General features: G+C 46.2%; 1 protein-coding gene across 2 annotated transcripts in view; it reads left to right on the forward strand.

Moving 5' to 3' along the window:
- Tspan5 (tetraspanin 5) overlaps window positions 1-24,025 on the forward strand; it is a 171,492-nt gene extending 147,467 nt beyond the window's left edge. Inside the window, exons 3-8 of one of the 2 annotated variants that reach the window (NM_001004090.2) lie at window positions 10,217-10,363; window positions 13,661-13,831; window positions 16,020-16,145; window positions 17,905-17,952; window positions 18,051-18,167; window positions 21,920-24,025. In NM_001004090.2, the coding sequence (NP_001004090.2) occupies window positions 10,217-10,363; window positions 13,661-13,831; window positions 16,020-16,145; window positions 17,905-17,952; window positions 18,051-18,167; window positions 21,920-21,985 (675 nt within the window). In that variant the 3' untranslated portion in view covers window positions 21,986-24,025. The remainder of the gene's footprint in view (window positions 1-10,216; window positions 10,364-13,660; window positions 13,832-16,019; window positions 16,146-17,904; window positions 17,953-18,050; window positions 18,168-21,919) is intronic. The other variant, XM_039102726.2, reaches the window with a different exon arrangement.
- Window positions 24,026-24,108: the final 83 nt, after the last annotated feature.

Here is a 24,108-nt window from a genome sequence, read left to right on the forward strand (position 1 = left end):
CTCCTTTAAAGTTTTCAGGAGTCATCAAAGCAGGATTCTTTGGGTCAAGATTAAAAACCCAAATAGAACCTTTTTTTTCTTTTAATCCTTGTTAGGTTTATTTTTTCCCTCCTCTTGATATTCTGTTTGGTGTTTTGAGGCAGAGTCTTGTATGTTCTGGCCTTGAATTAACAATGTAGCTAACTATGACCTTGACCTTTTTTTTTTGTTCTTTTTTTTTGGAGCTGGGGACCGAACCCAGGGCCTTGCGCTTCCTAGGTAAGCGCTCTACCACTGAGCTAAATCCCCAGCCCCGACCTTGAACTTTTAATCCGTGCACCTCCACCCCAAAGGGCTGGGGCCACAGGCTTGCACTCCCACTGAATGGATGAAATCCTCCCTGCTCTTGTGGTGTCTTCTTGAGCACCTCCTTTATATTTCTTCTCCTTGTGGTGTAAATTAGCCCGACACGTGGTCACATATGGCTACGTGGTTCTTGGTGTGCACTTTCATAGCTCTAGTCCCCAGAAAGAAATGCGTGTCATAAATGTCTGCATCCCAGTAGAGGGACTTGAGGCTTCCCTGCTCTCTGGGGTGGGCAGGGCTCTTGAGAAGCTGTTGAGCACTGACCAGGATGAAGAGGATGAAGAAGAGGAGTCCCCACGGAAGAGGGTGGGCTCCACGGGTTTCTGGTAACCAGGTGGCTGCCGTTTCTTCCTCACACGCTCCTCAGGATTTACTGCGAATCTCAGCACCTACTTTACACTTGGCTGACCTACCTGTGACTTTAGATGTGTCCCTGGCTCCCATCGCTTTTGTAGTCTAAAATCGGGAATGCATGCAGGTTGTTTGGAAGTCCTGTGTCATCAGAAATAGACCAGTTCTCTGAGGCAGGTGTTGATGCACAGGTGGGAGCTTCAGCCTGCTTTCCCTCCACATCGAGGAGTCTAGCCTCGTTCCAAGTGACACACTGAATACAGTATATTCAGTGTGAAGTACTAAGTATGGATGTATTATGTCCTTCCCAGAAAAAAAAGGATAGCTGTGTGAGGTAATGAGTGTTATATGGATTTATTCATTCCAACACACACACACACACACACACACACACACACACACACATACACACACACACACACAACTTTAAAAATATCCGGCTTATTAGGTAATACAACTTTTATTTGCTATTTATATTCTGGGAACACCCCCCATCTCTCCTCTCTCTGTCTCTCTCTGTCTCTCTCTGTCTCTGTCTCTCTCTCTCTCTCTCTCTCTCTCTCTCTCTGGTGTGTGTGTGTGTGTGTGTGTGTGTGTGTGTGTGTGTGTGTGTTAGCCCCAGGCTAGTTTCAGAGTCTCTAGCCCAGGCTGGTCTCCTACTTGAGACCCCTGCTTTCGCCCGGATGCTGGGACTGTAGGCATGTGCACCACAATAGCAATGCATGTAAGGTCATCTGTTCCTATGGTGTAGTTTTTTTTTCCCACTCTGGGGAGAAAAGTCTGAATTAATTTACAACTGATAACAACCTGGGTGTGTTCCGAGCCCATCAAAAGTGAAGCCCTCAGGGGGTCCTCCCTGTGCTGCACAGAGCTCCCCAGCACCCGGTGGTACCTGTCTCCAGCACTGTCTTTCCCTGGAATTCAGAATTAGATAAGGAAACTAGGCCCTCAAATTATCACCGTTTCCATAGAAACAGTTGAAAGCCCCTCAATTAAAAGTGTCCCTGCAGGCTAGGGGGAGTATTCAAATGAGCTGCTGGAAAAGCCAAGTTGTTCTCAAAGTAAAGCCAAAGCAGAGAGGACAGGGGAGTGAGGATCTGCTAGTACACTCATTGGGGTCACTGTTGTTTTTTTCCATTCAGGGAAGAATTTTATCTTTCATTTGGAGCATGTTTGTTGGCTTTGGCAAAGCCACCTAGATAATTGTCCTGTTATCTAAGCTTTTTACGCTCGCCCATGGATCACTGAAGTGTTTGAGGACAGTCTGAGCTTTGCTGTGAATGTGAGTCACAGATAAAACACCCATTTTTTTTCTTTAATTAATGAAATCCTAGAAGAATCCTAAGTTTGGAAGAGCCCGTAGACCATTAAGAGCGAACTCCCCACCCATTTGGGAATCTTTCCTACAATATAGTAACAGAGGTTGTTCACAGAATGCTTAAAAAAAGAGAGAGAGATTTATTTATTTTAAATGTATGAGTGTGTCTCATGAATGTATGTCTGTTTGCCCCATGCGTGATGCCTGGTGCCCTCAGAAGTCAAAAGAAGAGATTGGATTCCCCAGAACTAGAATTCTGGGTGATTGTGAGCACCGAGTAGGTGCTGGGTCCTCTGCGAGCACAGCACGTGCTAACCACTGAGCTATCTCTTCAGCACCCCCCCCCCTCACATTATCCCACCAAGCATAGCATTCAGTGTCCATTGTCAGAGACTGCTGGGCTACAAATGGCTATTTAGGATGGAGCCTATCAGAGTGTGGCGGTACACACTGAAAGTCCCAGTACTCAGGAAGCTGAAGCAGGAGCATCATGAACTGAGGCCAGCTTGCGACACCTGTAGAAACTTCAAGAACATATGGGATGGGGGGTGGTGCATTAGAGAAAGAGGAATTGAAGAAACATGGAACAGGCGGGAGGAAGGGGAAAAGACATCCAAAAATCTGTGATGCATTTTCCTTGATGTGTTTGTGTGTGTGCACATGTGTGCACGTATGTGTGTGCGTGTTTGTGTGTTTAATGGTAAGTGGTTAGGGAGATGACTCAGTGGTTAAGAGGACTTGTTGCTCTTCCAGAGGTCCTGTGTTCAGTTCCTAACAGCAACATGGCTGCTCCCAACCATTTGTAACTCCAGTTCCAGGGATCTGACACTGTCTTCTGACCTCCGTGTGCATGTGGTGCCCATACATGCAGCCAAAACACTCATGGACATAATAAACCTAATTTTTAAGATAAAATTTAAAAAGACAGTAATTGTATTCCTGCCAAGCCAGGTGAGATCTCTGTTTGGAAGTAGGCCGTAGAGACTGCAAACCCAGGGCCTAGCTAAGCCAGCACCTCCTGGTTCCAGAAGTCACAGAGAAAAACTGGTTGCAGCAGCACACGCCTGTACTCAACGCTAGGGAGGCAGAGAGGATGTAACCTTAGGGCTCGTTGGCCAGCCAGTCTAGCTGAATTGGTGAGCTCCGAGCTCAGTGAGAGCGGTTCTCAACAGCTAAGGTAGATCATGATTAAAGTTCAACATACTAGTCCACAAATGCAGGTGCATACACACGTGCGCGCGCACGCGCATCTGTTTGTTGCCTCAAGAAAAATACTTTATCATCAGAGACAAAAATCTGAGGATGGAAGGGTTTTTCAGCCCTGTGGAACTGGAAAGAAATCAGGGTATATCAGAAATATCTGACAAAGATAGACGTTAAACCACCTAGGTGGAAGAGCTAAAGAAAGTTCCCTAGTACTGATTAAAAGAAGTCACAATTTGAAACATGTGTGCACCAGACATGTGCGTACCTAATTTTATAAAATAAACACTGTTGGATTCAAAGAGGTTAACCTCGCCCTGTAATAGTGAGTGATGTCAGCACCCCACTCTCCCCAGTAGGCAGCCAACAAACCCCGGAAACTCTTAAATTAAACGACACAGGTCAGAGGGACCAGGAGCCATCTGTGGAACAGTTCTCCCAAACCCTGTAGATCACACATTCTCCTCCAGAGCTCAGGGAACAGTGCACACTGCCCCACCGCAGTGGGATAAAGCTAAAAACAAACAGCAGGAGGGACCGGAGAGTGTGCAGGGCTGTGGACACAGAGCGACACACTCTTGGACAATGGTACAAGAAAAGTGGTCCTAAGAGGTGAGTTCATAGCTACAAGTGTGTACACTTAGAAGCTAGAGCTCAGGGGCAGAGAGATGGCTCAGCAGTCAAGAGCAGTGGCTGCTCTTCCAGAGGACCCGGGTTTAATTCCAGCACCCTCATGGCAGCTTGCAACTGTAACTCCATGTCCAGGGGAGACGATACCCTCTTCTGACCTCCATGGCATGAATGTGGAGTACAGACAGACATACAGTCAAACAGAGCACCCGTACACATCAAAAACATTTACAAATAATTTTAAAAGAAGAAACCAGCTAATGGTGCAAGGCAGGGCCTTGGGAAAACAAGCCAAACATAGAACCAGTAGATGGAAACAAAGAGTCAAGATCAGGGCAGAAATTAATGCTATAGAACACTAAAATTACAAAGAATTAGTGAAACAGATCTTTGGGAAAATAAACAAGATTCACAAGCTCTTAGCCAAACTAACCAAAAGGAAGTCAGTGCAAATTAATAAAATTAGAGATAGAAAGGGAGGCCCTGTAATAGACACCAATGAAAGTCAGAAATCAGTAGCCCTAAAACTTTTAGAAATGAATTTCTAGACTCATATGTCCTACCAAAACTAAGCTAAGTTTAGATAAATAACTTAGATCTATTTTTTAAAATATTCAGACAGCAGCAACAACAACAATAAACAACTTTGAACTAAAATAAAGAAATAAATAAAGGTCAGGTCCAGATGAGTCCTTTCCCATTCTTCCAAACCTTTAAATAGGAACAGTATTCCAAATTATTCTATAACATAGAGGAGGGGGAAATGCTGTCATTTCATGAAGTCCCATTACTGGAGTACCAAAACCTCATAAAGATACGGTAACAAAGAAAGAAAGAAAGAAAGAAAGAAAGAAAGAAAGAAAGAAAGAAAGAAAGAAAGAAAGAAAGAAAGAAAGAAAGAAGGAAAGACAGACAGACAGAAAGAAAGACAGAAAGAAAGAAAGACAGAAAGAAAGAAAGACAGAAAGAAAAGACCATAGACTAATCTCCCTAATGCACAATTACCGTTCTCCACGAAGTACTTGCAAACCAAACTTAAGAGCACATCAAATGATCATCATCCGCCATAATCACATCGGCTTCATTTGAGAGCTGCAAGGGTGGTTCACCATACATAAATCAATAAATGTAATCACCACATGTGTGGACTCCAGTGTGCAAATCACATGGTCATCACTGTGGATACAAATTGACAGAGCCCCCGCCCCCATCCTTTCACGATAAAAGTTCTCGAGGAGTCCGGAAAGATGGCTCAACAGTTCAGAGCATGTACTGCTCTTGCCAAAGACAAGTCAGTTCCTAATACCTACATCAGGCTTGCTGCCTCTCACTGCGGTTCTGGGGGAGTCTGACATGACCGGCCTCTGTGGGCACCTGCACTCACTTGTATACATACGCACGCACACACGCGGTTTAAAATAATAAAAGTAAATCCAAATGAAGTCCTTAAGGGACTCAATAGACGGAACGTAGCTCAACAAGGAAGGCTGTATGTGATAAACCTATAGCTAATTATACTAAATGGAGAAAAGCTGAGTCGTTTCCACTGAAATCAGGAACAAGCCAAGGGCGCCTGCCTTCTCCACTCTGCAGTTTGGGAGTGTGCACACACGTGTGCAGTATGCGTATGCAGAGAACAGAGCTTCAGTCACCTTTCCCTATTTTCCCTTAGCTTTCAATGGAGGGCACCCTACTAAACTTGCAGCCCGCCTTCGCAGTTAATCTGGCCACCACGCTCCAGGATCTGCTTGCTCCCACTCCCTACTTTGATTTTGGAATTAGAATCACATACCACTCACTACACCTGGCTTTTATGTGCACACCAGAGCGCTCCAGATCCTTCCGCCTGCAGAGTGAGCTCTCCCCTCACCCTGACTTCTGTCTCTGTTAAATATAGCACCTGAGGTCTTAGCTAGAGCAATAAGGTGAGATAGGGAAAAATACAAACAGGAAACCAGTGTCCCTATGTGCAGCTGATCTAATCTACTCATGAGAGGCTCTGAAAACTCCACCAGAAAACTCAGAGCCGTTCATCACTTCCATCAAAACAAAAGGATACAAAATTCACAGCGTCAGATGCCTGCCTGTGTGCCGTGGCAAACGTACTGAGAGGGTAAGCCGGGACACAGCCCATTCACAGTCACCAAACAAGTACCTTGGAATAAACTTAACCAAGGCAGCGAAAGAACTCTACTATGAGAACCTTAACAGACCGAAGAAAGATGGAGAGACCTCCCATGCTCATGGATTGGAAACGTAATTGTGAATATGCTACCAGAAGCAATCGCCACATTCAGTTCAATACCTGTCAAAATTCCAGTGCTATTTTTTGCAGAAATAGAAGAAAACAATTTAAAGTCATCTGGAAGCACAAGAGATCCCAAGTAGACAAAAGAATCTTCAGGAAAAAAAAAGAACAATTGGAAGTTGATTCATCGCCTGTTTCAGGGACTACGGGGCTGTAGTAGTAAAACAACACAGAAATAGTCACCTGGGTCAGTGGAACAGCACGGAGGATCTAGGTGTAAAGGCAAGCAGTTACAGCCGCCTGAATTCCTGACAAGATTTTAGTGCTATACAACGGAGAAAAGAGTCTTTTTAACAAACGGTGCAGGATCGAAGCTAGATCCTTATCTCTTGCTAGCCACAAAAAATAATTTACAGATGGATCCAAGACTCAGAGACCAATGGGGAGGAAAACATTTCCAGACACTGGCGTGGGGCGGGAGAGGTGGCTTAGTGGTTGAGAATGCTCGCTGTTCTTCCAAAGGACTAGAGTTTGGTTCCCAGTGGCCAGTCTGGTGCCTCACACGTAACTCCACCTCCAGGGGACTCTAACTCCTCTTCTGGCCTCCTCAGATGCCTGCACACAGGTGTGCATGTACACACATGTAAAGTAAAATAAATCTTAAAAAAATATATTGACATCCGCCAATAGTCAGGAAGCAGTAAGGACTCAGAAAGAAGTTGACAGAAAGGATTTCCTGAAATGGCAAAATTTCTCACAGCCAAGGAAGCATCAGAATGAAGACAGCAAAATGGGAGAGAAGCTTTGCCATCCAGCAGAGGACTAATCTCTAGAATATACAAAGAAATAGAAAATGCCAAATGAACCAAACAATAAATGGGCTAGTGGACAGACAGTTATGAAGAGAGGAAATACAAATGGCCAATAAACACACAAAAAAATTGTTCAACTCGCCATCAGAGAACTGTAAATTAAAAACTACATCGAGATCCTATCTCACCTGTCAGAATAGCAGTCATCGAGACAACGGTGGCAGACAGTGGTTTGTATGTGAGCAGAGAGAACCCATATGCAGTGCCGGTGGGCTATGAACTAATCAGGTCACTGAGACTCAGTGTGGAGGATCCTCAAAAGACAAAAAGTAGTCCCTCCATATGCCTTAGCTGTCTACCTCTCCAATCCACACAGGACAAGGACACTTGCATGGCACTGTTTGCTGTGGTGGCACTGCTCTCTATAACTAAGGCATGGAAGTAAGTTCACCAATACAGAACTGTATAAAGAAGACTCTGTGTGCACACACACACACACACACACACACACACACACACAATGGAGTGCTTTCATCCATGAAGGGTAATGAAATTGTCATTTGCAGGAAATGAATAATGGTGATCATTCAGTTAGGCAAACAAGTCCAAGCTCAGAATGACAAATTCCAATGTTTTCTCTCACTCATGGGTATCATCAGACATTATATATACATAAAATCATGTGTATACAGATGGTGTGAACGTGATGGTCACATTGTCTAGGGAAACAAAGGACTAGAGGGATGGGAAAAAGGAGGTTAGCAGGATTGGTGGTCGGAGGTGGAATTCTAGTTCAAAGTACACTATATAGTTATACTTGCCTTATATAACCAAATACAATGTAAAAACCTAATAGGGCTTGGAAGATAGCTTAGTGAGTACAATGCTTGGTGGACAAGCATGAGGACCTTGGCACTCCATCCTGGGCATTCATGTAAGAAACTGGTTGTGGCTTCTGTTTGTAGTCCAGAGCTGGAGAGGTGGAGGAACCTTGTGGCCCAGACAAGGCAGGCTAAGTATCCAGTCCCAAGCTCCCGTGAGAAACCGTATCTCATATATTTTTGTCTGTGAGCCTAGCCTTTAATGGCTGAGCCATCTCTCTAGCCTGAGAAACCCTATCTCAGAAAGATAAATAAAATTAAAAAATAAATTAAAAGGATGATGTCTGAAGAATAACAAACACCCAAAGTTGACCTCTGGTGTGCACACACACACACACACACACCACTGCACATATGCACACACAGAGACACTGTAAATACTTAATACACTTAAAACTGCTGAAAAGGAGTGACAGGCATCCGGAGTTGATATTATGCTAATTACTTCAATCTGATCATCACACACTGTAGCCACCTACTGAAATGCTACATTGTACTTCCAAAGTAACATTGCAATTCAGACTCGTCAATTTAAAATATCTAATTAAAAATTGTGAGGGGAAAGAAACACGTTTCCCTCTCCCCTCCACCTCCGCCTCTGTCTTTCATACCAAGCAAACCAAGTCTATCTCTCCAATAATGGACTTTTCAGATTGCATCATGTGCACTCAAAGCCGGCTGGGCCACTGACAGAACAATCTGTGAAGACTTTCACATCTGTGGCAAGCCAAGGGGCTGTCCTCCTCAGTGCTGGGCTTTGATAACCACTGGCTACATTCTATTTGATTTCTCTGGCAACATTTTTTCTCTGCATCATTTGTGTAAGTGAAGGTTTGTTTTGGTGTTTCTGTGTTTTCTGCCCCGGGTTTCCCTTGCTGGGGTGAATGTCCTAATTCTAAGCTTAAACACAAAACTGGGCCTAGCCATGGGTCTGCGCCATCCCCTGCAGGGTGCAGCTGCATGCCACCTTCTGTGCCACACACCCTCGTTCTCCCTGCTTTGAAACTGCCCAGCCTTCCTCTCTGACTTTATTTAAGCTTCCATCATTTCTACTAAGTTAAAACGTTCTAGTTTAGTGTTGTAGCTCTCCTTTAAACACATTTTGTTTTTCTTAAGCTGACACTCCTAAAAAGAAACATCTGAAAAGCCCTAAAATGCTGTTCCCCAAATGTTTCAACGACTTTCAAATGGATTGAAAGTTAAAACTCCTACACTCCGGTTTGATTGGCACTGCCTGGGAAGCACATGGAGGCAACTGCGTGGCCTGCTTCATCAGGAAGTGCCGAGATAGACATCTGCTCCAGTTCTAAAATAACCCATGACCTTCAGCCCATCACCAGACTGCTCCGACTTAGGTTTTCCTCATCCAAACTCAGATGCGTCAGCCCTGATCCAGGTCGGTGGCCGTGCTGTGCAAAAAGATACTCACTCTCTTTTTGAGATTGGATGGCACTAATTAACTGATTGGATTTGAGGTTTCCAAAAAAAATTAATAGAAAAATAAAATATCGATGATTCTGGGTGTTTCAGATTCTCAATTCCCAAAACACTGTCACTGGTCTCCACAGACCAAATGTAAGTAGCACATTACATTTTAGAGAAACAGCTTCATAATTCCTGGCAGGCTTTGACGTGCTCTCACACTTCAGAAAGAAGTTCTTTTAAACGGGCATTGCTCGTGGAGAAATAAAATCACTTTGGATTCCTTAGGTAGTAGAAGAAAAAGGAATTGAAAGCAAGGGAGTGACTTTTGTTTGTTTTAATCTCAGCCTCTGAAGTGTAGCGAATTCCTCCGGCATGGAGTGCAGAGCCCCTGAGCGGATCTTTGGGACCTGAACTTGATGGAGCCGCTCGTGAGGCTCAAGGGTGGTCTCTGGGGGAGTGTTTTACCTTGGGAAGCCTGTGAATATTTGCAGCCAGACCTGCAAAGTTCATTCTCAAGTTCCTAGAGCCCCCCCTCCATCCCCCTATTTCTGGAGATATGCCAAGGGCTTGCCCTGGGGGACTTAAAATGACTTCTTTCTGTCCAAGGCAGTGTATTTGTTGTCACATCCAGTTTTTACTCAAAACAGCCTGTATTTGGGGGCACTGAAGCAAAGATACTACCTATATTTTCTCCATCCAGAGCTGATAACAGTGTTTTTATTTTGTTGCTTGGCTTATATTCATCAAAATATAAGCACAGTGGATCCTGCAAAGAAATTCATTTCCCTTCCTCCCACCTTCCCTCCCTATCCTTCAGTCTTTCCCTTCGTACTTCCTGTTTTCCTGTTCCCTTCCTTTTCCCCCTTCCTCTTCACTCACTTGGTATCTTGATCAACTTGGTCATCCCAGGTTGCCAGATGACTGCTGAAGGAGTCCTTTGGAAGGGGATGGCACTTGCCAGCAGCTTGACCTTGTGTCCTCATGTGTTCTTTTCCTCCCCCAGGGTGTCCTGTCCAATATCTCGTCCATCACCGACCTCGGTGGCTTTGACCCAGTCTGGCTTTTCCTCGTGGTGGGAGGAGTGATGTTCATTCTGGGGTTTGCAGGGTGCATCGGAGCACTGCGGGAAAACACCTTCCTTCTCAAGTTTGTAAGTATTGCAGACTCTGCCCTCAGCTGGAGCTCCAGACTCTTGTAAGATGACAGTCTTAACTTCAGGCAAGACAGTAAGCGTACCAAAGGCCTGGGCAAAAAAATAAATAAATAAATAAAAATAAAGCCCAGGCCACTCTAACTTCAAGAGAGCTCTTCAATCTTGCCCACTCTTTCCTTGCCCTAGACGTGCCTCCAAGGCAGTATAAATACGATCCAGTCCTGCCATGCATAGGAATTTTGTACATATATGCAACAGACTTGGCTTCAATCCCTAAAGTAGTTTAGGAAGGAATGAGATGTGGAGGTGGGGATGTTGTAGGTACGAGTGTTGATGGAGAATGTTGTAAGTAGAAAGCTACAGAGATAATAGCCTAGGGGAACTAGGCACTGGTCCAGCTTCTATACCCCAGCCAGCCATGCAGTTTGAATAAACATGGTGATACAGTTAAGGTGAAAGTCCTCCACTTGTAGAGGAGGGACTTTAGCAGGAGGTGTGAAGTGTTTGGGGCAAAGAAGAGAATGAACATTGAAAGCCTTTGGGGCTCCTTTCCAACGGAGTAACAGCATAGGCTACAATGTACCTGTATCTGAAATAAGAAGAATGGTAAATGTGAAATATCAAGACAGCTTCCTTGTTGGCTGGTGTAACTTCAAATGTAACTTGAGGTTGCTTTCTATACCTTTGGGGAGTGAAGACTCAGCTCACAGGGCCCAGTACCTGTCAGTTTCTGCCAGATACTTGGTATGGATTGAGTTTGGCCCCATTGTGTGAGGAGGTTGGCATTCTAGTGATGTAGAAAAAGTTTTCACTCTCCTCTCCAAGAACAGAGAAAGGATCAGAAGGACCTGCCTTCCCATGATGAGGGAGGGTAGGGGAATTTCTAGAGAACAACTTTCTTTGCTGTGCCTCTTATTAGAGTTCTGAGAGCTTGTTCTAGAACTAGTCTGAACAGCCTCACGGTGCGTGACTCTCCAACCAACCCCACCATGTCTTCTAGAATGTTCTCTGGCATCTTTCCATGAGCATCTCTAAGAGCCTCCCATACCCATTCTAGGGTGACCCATTTCAAGTTGGCCCAGCTCTGGCTCCCCGAAAGCCTTGGGGCTATGGAAGACCTGTAGGTCATTTCTCTCAGAGAGAGTCTAATGAGGAGCTAGCGTCCTTTTCCCTGTGCATGATGGGAGGCGCTAGTTTTCCATGCTTAGAGCTGTCTTACTTTCTAGACTGTCCCCTTTCTACACAAGTGTGTGTGGTCTCCCCCCTTCTCTTCTCCCCTCTCTTCACTGAGTCAAAGACCGCTGGAGATGGAGTCCCTCCGGAGCGTATTTGTCCCTGACCATGGCCTGCTGGCCTTGCCAGACTTAGGAGGCATCTCAAAGTGGGGACCTGGTTTCACTCAGCTTTGCTGTGACCCAACCTAACAGTGTGAAACCTCCATGCTCCCAAATACGAGGTCCCTTTAATGTGGTTCCCTTGAACGTGGTTTTACTTATTATAGTAACCCCCTCCCTAAAGTCCCACATTAGATTTGAAAAGAATCACGTTCTTAGCTTTCCTTCTTGGAGACTATTTAAATGGCCTTTCTTTATTTAGAACTAACAATGGAAACTGGCCTAAAGGTCTGTTTGAGCAGAAGCTGTGAGGTAAGGAGGAAACAAAGTCACCGTGCCTCCAACAACCTCAGAGATCAGATTGTCCTAAGACGAGGAGAATTTCTGGGGAAAAATCCTACAGGCAGGACTGTGAAATAGAAGTGGCATTTCCTAGCTGACTGATACCATCGGACAAAGCTTCCGGTCACTTTTGGTACCTTCGGAATTGAGGGCATTAGTTCATAGAACTGGGCATGTAGGCCTCTGCCAAATAATTGATATTGAGTTTGGACTCGGGGTGTGTGTGTGTGTGTGTGTGTGTGTGTGTGTGTGTGTGTGTGTGTGTCATATAACTTGAGAGAATTTCCCAGGGCAACTGGAAATTGGCTGTGTCTATCTTAGGTTTTATTCTTTCTGTGGTGTGAGGACTGTATATGTCCATGTTCGGGGCGGTACTCACTACAGGTTAAGGGGGTTGCACTCATCTTCTCTTTTCTAAGAAAAACATAATTTGAAATTATAGGTATCACTCATAATTAAGAAGTTAACATTTTATTTCCAGGTACAAATTACTGGTACTGCTTGTGTATAAGAACTTTACATTTTATGTTCCCACTGAGGACAGATAGACAGGAGCCCCTGGAAAGCATGGACGGCTGAGGCAAGGGCTTAGAAGTGGAATTTTCACTTCAGCACTAGACTTGGTCAGGCACTGGTTTGGTCCTTCTGGCCCTCTCCCCTCAGTCCCCCACAAAGACCCGCCTCTTACTCCATGCCACACCCCACTGTCCACCCACCACGGCCCCCACCTCAAGATCACAAACCGGTTTGCAGAGGGTAAAGATGTGGGAGGAAGGAGGTGTGGAAATGGCCGTGGGTAGAGCCGGCAGTCAGGATGACTAAAATGAGACTCTTTGAAGTAACGGGGTGGAAGGGAAATTTCCCCAGGGTTCTGAGCGGTTACCCCAGGGCCTCATGCTCTCAAGCATGCCTTGTTATCTGCCTTAGCCAGAAGTCCCTTTTGATTGCACTGTGGCGTTATTTAAAGTGTTTCCTGACGTTGGTGTTTCCCAGGCAGGAGGCAAGAGAGAGCCCACGGTTTCATTTCCATGATTGGAAATTGTTTTCTGGTCTCAGTCACAGCCCCTCCTACTTCCCCCGCTGACCTCTTTATGATGAGCAGATCTATTTCACACGGTATGGGAGGTGCAGGGAGGTGTTAAAGCAGCGAATCCAACGGGATAATGTAGTGCAGGAAGAGTCAAGCCACAGTTGCAAGTGATGGGTGATTGTGAAACAAAGTAATCTACCTTTCCAGTTAGGAAAGAGGCTTCCTAGAGGTCAGACAGAACGCTGTTCCCGTGTCTGGCAGTCCATTAATCACCAGCAATTCATTAGGCCTTAATGTGGATCTAATGAGAAATTCCTATTACTCAATGTTTGATTTGGGCTCTGTTGGTTAATTATCAAATGGAACACCAGAGACTCTAAAATGTGATTATGAAGTGATCTCTAATTTTTAAAAGTCCTTTCTTAGAGTGTAATATTCCATTAACAAACCTTAAGAATCAGAAGGCCCCCAGTTTGGAGATGTGTAGCAACTGAATGTAATTACAGTCCCTTTCAGAGAGGAGCCACTCACTCCCTGTGATCTAAGGCCTTGTAACCCATTCCCTGTTGTGTGTTTCTTTTGTCTTAGTTTTCTGTGTTCCTGGGAATTATTTTCTTCCTGGAACTCACTGCTGGGGTGTTGGCATTTGTTTTCAAAGACTGGATCAAAGACCAGCTGTATTTCTTTATTAACAACAACATCAGAGCCTACAGAGATGACATTGATCTGCAGAACCTCATAGACTTCACCCAGGAATACGTAAGTTCCAAGTGGAAGCGTCTTCTCCCATAATGCTTTGTGTGTCTGCCAGCTGGAGCCGTCCAGCTGACTTTTCTGTCTGGTGTCTGGCTGTTTGCTTGTTTGTTTGTTTCTTTGTTTCCTTTTCCTTGCTCCATGGCTCACGTTTGTATCTCAAAGAGAAACATTCTGATTTCACTTCTCCCAACTTGTGTTCAATTAGAGGAAGATAAAACTCTCAAGCAAAAACACGATCACCTTGATGTCCCCTTGTCAGCCTTTGAAGAGAATTGCTTTTATATATGTTTAGAGTTTGATTTGATTAAATCTGAGTTTTCCTTATTCCCTCCCCTGTAGCTCACAGTAGTATGATTAGCAGGGTATTTGTTTGTAAAGTTCCTCAGATGTGCCCATCCAGATACCACATGCGTGTAGTCCAAACCAAAAGCTCAGCGACTCCTAAGGCCTGCTGCCTTCTAACAAGTGGAAGATAAGCAGGCCCCGCCTGTCACACAGGTGTCTGAACGTGACTATGTGACTGACTGTTCCCGTACGGTAAACAGGCAGATGTCATGTCACTCAAAATGCACGAGGAGCCACTCATTGGACTTGGACTAGCAGAACTTGAACTCTTTCTGGGAGAAAAATGAGAATAAAGCTGAGCCATTGTCTGATACAAATGGATACTGGAACAGTCAGCGGTACACATGGCCTCATCTTAGGCCCAAGACCTGCCCACAGATGAGCAGGTCCTCACACATCTGTACTGGAAAGCAATGAGTAAGCCAAGCCACCTTGGTCTGTGTCATCCATGGCAGTAATATTTAGAGCAAGATCAAGGAGCACACAGAGGCTCAGGGGACCAAGGTCTAGCTCTGAGTAGGATAGGTTTCACTGGGATCACATTTACCTTGAGTCAAGAAGGCCACACTTTGTCAGCATTGAGTGGGTGTTGAGGTCTTAGTTTCACTCAGTGGCTGCTGTCTAGAGCAAGCATCCTTGGGTGTGAGCCCCGTCCCACTCACTCTGGCGATTTCCCTGTGCTGTTGGGCCATAGTGCACACAAGCTCTCTGTTTCTTGGGCATTCTCCCTGGCTAGTTGGCATGACAGAGCGAATGAGGCTTTACCTGTGGTGTCCAGCCTAAGCCCAGAGGAGCAGCTGAGCCTGCAGAACCTGTGTGTGTTGCCTGCTCTACTCGGCAACACTGCCATTTCATGTGATCCTGGTCTTCTGTTCTAGAGTTAAAAATATTTCAATATAGCTCTTTGGTCCTGAAAGCCTTAAAATGGCCACGGGTTGGTTTTATTTGAGAAGCCAAGATAATCCAGTACAGGAGGAGCCCATAGTCAGTCCCCATTTAAGACTGAGTTAGACTGAATTTAAGAACTGAATTGTGGGCTGGAGAGGTGGCTCAGCAGTAAAGAGCTCTGACTGCTCTTGCAGAGGTCCTGAGTTCAATTCCCAGCAACCACATGGTGGCTCTCAACCATCTGTAATAGGATCTGATGCCCTCCTCTGGTGTGTCTGTGAGCGACAGCTACAGCGTACTCACATAAAATAAATCTTTTAAAAAAATAAATCTTAAACACAGAAGAGCTGAATTGAGCATGAAAATAAGCTCTTTTAAAAAATTTAATGTAGGCAAAAATAATGAAAAGTTAAGCCTCCAGGAATTTAGAGGGGTGGGCTTGCCTGACCCGTGTTTGCCCACAGTACCACTGGACATCAGCCCTGCCACTCGCTCCCTGTCCTGTGAAGTGGCTGCTGTTTACCTTGTTACACACATGTCAGAACTCACCCAAGTGTCCACTGTTTATCTGATGCCACGTACGCTCAGTGACACTAAGAACCATTCAAGTAAGATCGAAACTCAAGCACAACCAGAGTGGCCTCGCTCTGTGTTACCACTGTTGCTAGCATTTTATTTTTCCTTCTAGAATGTTCTGGTTTATCCTAGAACATGGCCAAGCCACATTCATCTCGAGCCCTGCCGTACAATGCCCTTCCCTTCCCCACTTACATCCCACGCCAAACCATCTATAGGAACTTCAGCCTACATTACTTTGGAAGGCTCTACAGGGCCCATCTAGGTCCATTTTAACTTAAAAATGAATTGTGAGGTGCCGGACCTGGCAGGGATGGGTGGGGTGCAGGTGGCGGGTCGCCCCACGCTGAGACGTCCTCTCTAACTTTCATGTTTGCTCCAGTGGCAGTGCTGCGGGGCTTTTGGAGCTGACGATTGGAACCTAAATATTTACTTCAACTGCACAGACTCCAATGCAAGCCGAGAGCGATGTGGTGTGCCATTCTCCTGCTGCACTAAAGACCCCGCGGTAAGAAGGATAGCTCACTGCCTGCTGCTCTGCACCCACACTCAGCCTGGGTGTGATGGCAAAGCAATGTCTGTCTCAAAAATCTCTTCTCACAAGCTTGTGCCTGAGTGCCTGATTGTAGGTCCCAGAGGAGGGTGATGTGTTCCCAGTCAGGACAGGATGGCCGGAATTAATTTAGCAAGTGCGTGTTGTCTCCTGTTCTGAGCCTTGGTGTGTGTGACTCACGGGAGGTCAGAAAGGGAGATCCTTTTCCAGGGGGAAATTAGCCCCACCGAGGCCTATGGAGCACACGTGACAGTGCTGACGGGACAGAACTGGGAGCCCATGTCACTTGTTCCTCCTTGATGAGAATGGGGGGCTTGTTGGTGAGCCATCTGTCTGCAGTAGCTTGGGTTTAGTAAGCCTTCTCTTCTTATCTGGTTTCCGGGAAGGGACTCGGGAGTAAAGGAGGGATTGAGGCATGACAAGGTGTGACCGCTGCTCAAGGAGCCACTCGGTGGCCCAGAGGGTGGCGTGAGGATGGCTGTAGCGGCTGCCATTTGCAGTTTTACTTTAGAAATGAAACGTAGAGCCCATCCACAAGCTACTCCTGTTTACTGCACTTCACACTGTGTGCATGGTTCATAGAGTGAAAATATGGACCGTCTGCGTTGTGAGTGAAAAGCCAGACTGAGTGCTAGTGTGCCCCATGTGAGGAGTGGCTGCAGCCCTTCCTGGACAAGCTTGCTCTTGCCACAGTGGGCACAAGTGAGTCTCTCAGGCTCCCCTCTTGTAACCTTGGGGGCTATGGGGCTCTCATGGAGGCTGGGGTTTTAGGGTGTTTAGCAGGCTGCTTATCTGGAGGGCACATCAGCCCAGGCTGGGCATCACTGAGAACTGTGCCACCCTGCCTGTGACTCCTTTCTAGCCAGCCTATCTTCCTCCTCTGAGGTGGGTCAAGTGGTCCCCTGCTCAGGCAGCCTGGGCATGTACTGGCCGGCATGCTCCCTGCCTTCTCTCTGGGTCCTACCTCAACTGCCCATGGTAAAAACAAGAAGAGTCTCCAGGAGTCACTAGGCAACAGATCCTTCAGTGGGTCTGTCTTGTGCTGTGAACTCTGACCCCCATAGGGAAGGAAGCAGGTGACCCGTAGTATTTCCAACCAGATTCTAGAAATGTCAGGCTACCCGTTTGACACATGGACAGGCAGTGTTTTGCTTTGTAATTAGTGATATAATGCTTTTTTATTAAAACACACACTTTAAGTGACAGAAATTTATAGATTGAAAGGGACACACACATATTTGCCAGGCATAAGACCCTAGATCTAATCTCTGTGCTATGTTTTAAAAAGCAGAAATTGCCAAAGAGCATAAAGATGGTCATCTTGTCCTTTAAGGTTGATTTTTGTTTGTTTCCAGTTCCCTTGAAGCTTCCTGAGGTTGGCAGTATTTTGAATCTTAGTTCAATGTTTGTGCAAACGAGTGTGAGTGCACATGCTCATGCACACACACACACACACACACACACACACACATACACACACACACATACCCCACATGAAGGACATACTAGAGTCTCAGCTTTCATTTATAGGCAGGAATGTTTTAATACATATTTTTGAAGCTGCTCTCGTAAGTGCACAGCATTTAATAATAATGTTTGTTAAATAATAATATTAATAATAATGTTTAATACTGTGCAATAGTCCCCATCCATTCTTAGATGGGCTCTCTGCTGAACAAGAATGAGTTTCACCTTTCTCTTCCTTCTTCCCCAGGAAGACGTCATCAACACTCAGTGTGGCTATGATGCCAGGCAAAAACCAGTAAGTGAAACCCGCCTTAGCACACGGTGATTTTTGGAGGAGTGTTTGCATATGCACAAGGCTGTATCTGTGACCCTCTGCTCTCTTCCCTTGTAAAGGAAGTTGACCAACAGATTGTGATCTACACAAAAGGCTGTGTGCCCCAGTTTGAGAAGTGGCTACAGGACAATTTAACCATTGTGGCTGGTATTTTCATAGGAATTGCACTGCTTCAGGTAAGACGTGGGTCCTTGGTGCTGCCTCAGACAGTAGTGCCCAGAAGGACCTCCCCAGCTGTCTTAGTTAGGGTCTTATTGCTATGAACAGACACCATGATCAATGCAAGTTTAATTGGGGCTGGCGTACAGGTTCAGAGGTTCAGTCCATTATCATCAAAGCCAAGAACAGACTGAGCATCCTCAGGCAGCTTGGAGGAGGGTCTCTAAGCCCACCCCCACAGTGACACACTTCCTCCAACAAGATCACACTTTCTAATAGTGCTGCTCCCTGGGTCAAGCATATGCAAACCATCAGACCAGGCCAAGATCTTTGCTTTGTCTCTTCGATGCCTTAGCCTCTGAGACACACTGGAGGTCCTGGGAACAGACTGGAACTATTGGGTTGGTGTTTATTGAAGGTCTGAGTCTAGGTCCGGAAATACGTTAGGAAATCTTGTTTCCTTTTCACCACAGAGAGGCTGATAGGCCCCAAGTTGTCAGCTGGCATTCCGTTGTTTCCGAGGGCTTAAAGGACTGTGTTGTGACAGTCGGGGCAGACCTGGCTGCTCAGAGTGGGGACCTCAGCAGAAAGGCCAAGCTCTGTGAGTTGCACGAGTACGTGCTATCTTTTTGTGTCTCTGGTCCAGCTTACCCAAATGCTGGTGAGGATAGTCCCGGATGCTGACTCTTCCTGTTGATAAGATACTCTCTGTGGAGGGCCACAGATGGATACGTGGTTGAAGGAAATCAGAGATCTCTTAAGTAAATAGGAAGTCATCCTGTGTCACAGATTATAAACTCAGTGTCGCTCAAGGGCCATCAGCACTCACGTTGATAGGGATTCCGTGCTCTCTGTCTCAGATACAACCTCCCCATTTAGTCATCGACTCGCTGGGCCTGAATTTGCAGGGAAAAACAAGAGATCAGAGTAGTCAAACACACCGAAAGAGAATGGCAGGATGAAGAATTCTTGTTTCCTAATTAAATCTGACTACAAAGTAACAGGGTTCAAGACGGTCTTGCCAGCTTATAAAGTTAGCCATTACTGAGTAATGGGATTAAATTACAGACAGAACTTTTGTGAGCTTTGTTTTGATAAGGGAATCAAAACTATTCAACGGGGAAGGGACAAAAGGTTTTCCAAGGAGGGAAAACAATGGCTCAGAGGCTAAGAGCACTGGCTGCTCTTCCAGAAGTCCTGAGTTCAATTCCCAGCAACCACACGGTGGCTCACAACCATCTGTAATAGGATCTGATGCCCTCTGCAGGTATATCTGAAGACTGTGTACTTACTATTTACATCAACAACTCCTTTAAAAGATGCCAAAGTTATGACATTCTAGGAGAAAACTTGGTGTAAATTGGTGATTTTTTTTTTGTTTTTGTTTTTGTTTTGGACAAAGAGTTTCAGAGAACAAAAACCAAAACCACCAACCGAAACAGAGGTAATGGCACCTCCTCAAAATATAAAACTTCCACACTGAAAATGGTGCCATCAAGGTTACTCACACAATGGCAGAAAGTATTTGTGAGTGTGTGTGTGTGTGTGTGTGTGTGTGTGTGTGTGTGTGTGTGTGTTTAGTGTGTATCATATATATGGCTTATAGGAAACAAGAAAAAAAGGCAAGCCTGGACTACCTACCCAGGTCTAGTTTAAAAATGAAGAGTGTCCGTGTCAGTAGACAATTCTCCAGCACAGATAGAAATGGCTGTGGCACATGAAAATGTGCAGCATCCCTTGCTGTCAGAGAACTGCACGTCACAACTGCAGTGAGGTACCCATTGCACACCCACTAAGATGGCTACGGATAAACAAGGTGGTGGGTGTTCTGAGGATGTAGGACAAATCACTTGCACCTTTCTACAGTGGGGGAGCAGAAATGGTTCAGTTCTTTGGAAAATAATATATAGTTACTGTGTGACCCTACAATTTTCCACCGATGCAAAAGGAATGAAAAACAACATTTACCCAAACATTGGCACACACGTGCACATAGCAGCAAGAAGTGGAAACACGGAAGAATCCATCCATGGGTCTTTAACAACTGGGGTACGTCCTTCTGGTTGGTTCAGTACACAGCCATCAAAAAAAAAAAAACATGAATTGGCCAGCTGCGCCATGCATACCTGCAGTCTCAGCCCCAGGGAAACCAAAGCAGAGGCAGCAGGATGACAACTGTACAGGGAGGAAGACCCCGCCTCAGAAGCAAGCAAGACAAACAGGTAGAGCAAACTGGCCGGGTAATTCCTCGAAAGTCACCACAGTTCCTCTCTGCAGCTGCTTTTGTGAAGAACCAGCATTCGTATCCCTTGTCTGCATCCCCCACCCCATCACCTCCCTTCTGTCTGAGTCAGCGCTCACCACATCTTCACAGTGCTCTCTGAGCGTGCCCACTCCTCCCTCCGCACAGCTGAGTCCCTGACTCAGAACAACCACCCACCCAGTCAGCCTGGAGCTCTGCCTCCCACCGTGACCTTGCTGATGGGGTCACCACTCTCAAAGGAAGAGGGAGGAAGCTGCAGACCCCAGTGAAGTGGCAGACCCTTCCCTCCAAAGGTCACAGACCTGACCTGAGCAGGGAGAACAGGGCAGGTGCATCCGGTGGTGAATGGATCAGTCAGGACCCTAGCCAGGCAGGCTGGTCACCAACAAAACATGTTCTCTACGTGTGCGGCTTCATTAAGGCCTATTACCTGTCAGAGCCCATGGATTGTAGAAGAATTGGGTTGTGACCCACCTGTGCGAGATAAGCACCCCAGCTGGGCTTCAGCCCGACGTTCCCCCACACACGGATGGCTTCCCTGGTCATGAAGGCAGCTCGTGCGTGCTGAGGTCACCTCAGCTTTCTTCATCTTGTATGAAATGTTCACTGAAGTTCTTTCATTTGTGCCACACAAATAAAGAACATTCGTAGCTGAGTCACGAAGGTCTACAACACGGTGATACCTCGCAGAGGAAATGAAGAGAGGTTTGTTCAGGCCCATGGTTCAGACCGGACCCACGGTGCGGGAAGCCATAGGGGCCGTAGCAGCTCAGAGGCAGGTAACGCCTTTTGACAGCTGTCCTTGGCAACACGCTTGCTTGCTAAGCCACAAACTCCAGTGTCCTACAGCCTCCCATAACAGTGCCGATAACTGGAGACTGAGTATGCAAACCCATGAGATTGTGGGCTTTTCTCATTTGAGCAGTCACCGTATCTATGGACGAACCCAGAAATGGTTTGGGTACTTAAAAGAAGTCACAGGCACCACACGCTGTCTAAAGCAATTTCGTGAAGATCAGGCAAACCCACAGAGGGAGAAGGTAGATGAGAGCTATCTAGGCCATAGGGAGAGCTGGAAATGGGTTATCTTGGGATAGTGTTAGTGTGAGGGAAATAAACAGTGTCTGTATTTAGTATTGAAGAGATAAAGTCATGCTAAAACTAGGGATTTTTATTTTCTCTCCATTCTTTTTTTTCAGCATATGTGTGTGTGTGTATTAAAGACAGGTCTCGTGTATCCCCAGGTTGGCCTCAAACTTGCTATGTAGCCAAGGATGGCTTCTGACCTTCTAGCTTCTTCCTACCCACGTGTTGGGATTGTAGATGTGTACCAACACGCCTGGTTTTCTATGGTTCTGGGAGCAGAGCCCAAGGCTTTATGCATGTGAGGCAAACACTTTACGACTGACCTAGGTCTCCGTCCTCTGAGGGGCAGACCCAGTGGCCAAGGAAAAGCCAAGAGCATTTGAATTCTGCCGTCTAACTTGGTTTTCTCTCCTTTTTCAGATTTTTGGGATATGCCTGGCACAGAATTTGGTGAGTGACATTGAAGCTGTCAGGGCTAGCTGGTAGAACCCTGCAACCACTGCTGTCAGACACTGGACTGATCCCCCCTCGCTGACTGACCCTCTGTGCGCCGGCCGGCTGATGGCGGGTTGCAGAGACCTGGTCACAGGCTTGCAGTCTCACCCAATGGAGCTGCCAAGAACTTAACTTTCTGCAGGGGTAGAACTTGGAAATGCTGCTCACGGACGGTCCCTTGAACAAGAAAAATGAAACAGCGTGCAAGTCACCGAGTCGCTGTGCGGTGAATCTCTACTGTAGCCGTGAATTGATGGACAGATGGATGCTACCAGAAGGGGGGAAGGGGGAGGTTGGGCACCGCATGTACTTGACTTTATGGAGAATACAGTGCTGTCCACATCTTGGCTAAAACTTGGGTCCTTATCCGCCAGGGCCAGGTGTCCTGAAATCCCTCAATGCACATTTCCAGAAACTGTTGCAACTGTCCTCCAGAGAAGAAAACAGCGCCCCGGTGTTCAGATTCTGCGAGGGGTGGAAGAGGTCATTTACAGAGTCCGCTCTCCTTCCCAAGTTTACCCCTAAGAGAGCTGGGTGTTGGTGGCAAACTGAGGCCTTGATCCACATTTCCACAGGACTGATCTTTCCTGAGTGGCCAGCCGGAGTCTGAGTTTTATCAGTGACATCTGAGGAGAAAATGAGGTTAATGAGAGACACTAATTAAACACCCCCTCGCCCCACCTTATCAGACTATCTATCGGGTTCTTCTGATATTCTGGAATATTCTGGGCTGCGTTTTGTGTTCTCTCTCTCTCTCTCTCTCTCTCTCTCTCTCTCTCTCTCTTTCTCTCTCTTTTTATGACTGGTTGTTGTTTTGGTTCTTTTTTCGTCTCCCAAAGGCAAAGGCTATATGACACAGTCCTCTGTAATGGTTTCCTATTCAACTTAAACAGTAAGTTTCTGTAGACACTTCACCTGCATGTACCGTGACGCCCCCAAACCCATGTTCTTTTCAGAGAGACATTTGCGAGTGTTTGTTGGTGTTCACGCCTTGGGTGGTCGTGGCATGTTGTCCTAACTTTGTCTTCATACGCCCCATGGGCTCACTGCCTCTCCCAGCATCCAGCTCGGCTTCTGTCCACTCCCCCATCCTCCATAAAGCCCAGTTCCAAAGCAGGGTTGTCACGGTCAAAAAGCATTTAATGGGGCTTTCCTTTCTTTTCTCTCTCTCTCTCTCTCTCTCTCTCTCTCTCTCTCTCTCTCTCTCTCTCTCCCTTTTTGCAACTTCAGTTTTGTTGTATATTAAATAAAAAAGCAAGCCAAGTATAGTGCATGGCAGAGCTCTGTCCTCGCTGAGGTGGCCTCAGGGCAGTAACAAAGCACAAATATTTGTGAGTCTGCACCGAAAGCCCAGCCAGGGTTCTGTGATGCTAGGTGGGAAGCCACCTCCGGGTCCTTCTCGTGCCCACCGGGAGGATGGGATTGAGCCCCAGGCTTTCACCCAGCTTGTGATAACCCGTGGATGTTGCTTTCATGGGGAGCAGATTTTAGTTTGTGGGTCGCTGGGAAGACCACAGCCTCTGTGATAGCAGCTCCTCTTTCGCCAGCCAGCATTCTGAGCAATGCTATTTTCCACGTCCACAGCACGTGCGTGCATTGTGTGGCTGGTGGACACGGTCCACTCACAGGGAGGTCAGGCATTCCTCTGAAGTCTCATCTCCACAGTTTGGGTGTATGTGGCCCTGCATGTTTGTATTGGTGTCTGTTGTAGGTAGATATAGTCATTCCATCCATGGCTGTGAGGTCACGTGACTTCACCTCTGCCCATACCACAGCCGTCGCTTGTGATGCCCTTCAACATGGACACGCGTGCTCTCGGATTGGCACTTGTGTCTTCTTTATTACCTCATTCTCCAGTGAACTACATCTGGCCAGTTGATTCAGAATCAGGCAAGATCCCCACCCCGTGGCACATACAGTGAAAGCCAAAACACAAGCCCAAGTGAGTTTTAAATTTTAATCACCCTTTATTTTTTACACTCGAGAGTGATTGTAATAAAAGCTGTCATTAATAAACTCGGTTCTACCTTACGTGGGATCTCATTGTCTTACATTTCTGAATCACTTCTCAGAGGCTAGCTATTGTAAAATGCTCTGGAATGGCTCCTTAAAAC

The sequence above is a fragment of the Rattus norvegicus genome, chromosome 2 (assembly GCF_036323735.1).
Source record: "Rattus norvegicus strain BN/NHsdMcwi chromosome 2, GRCr8, whole genome shotgun sequence".
In the NCBI taxonomy this organism is placed as follows: domain Eukaryota; kingdom Metazoa; phylum Chordata; class Mammalia; order Rodentia; family Muridae; genus Rattus; species Rattus norvegicus.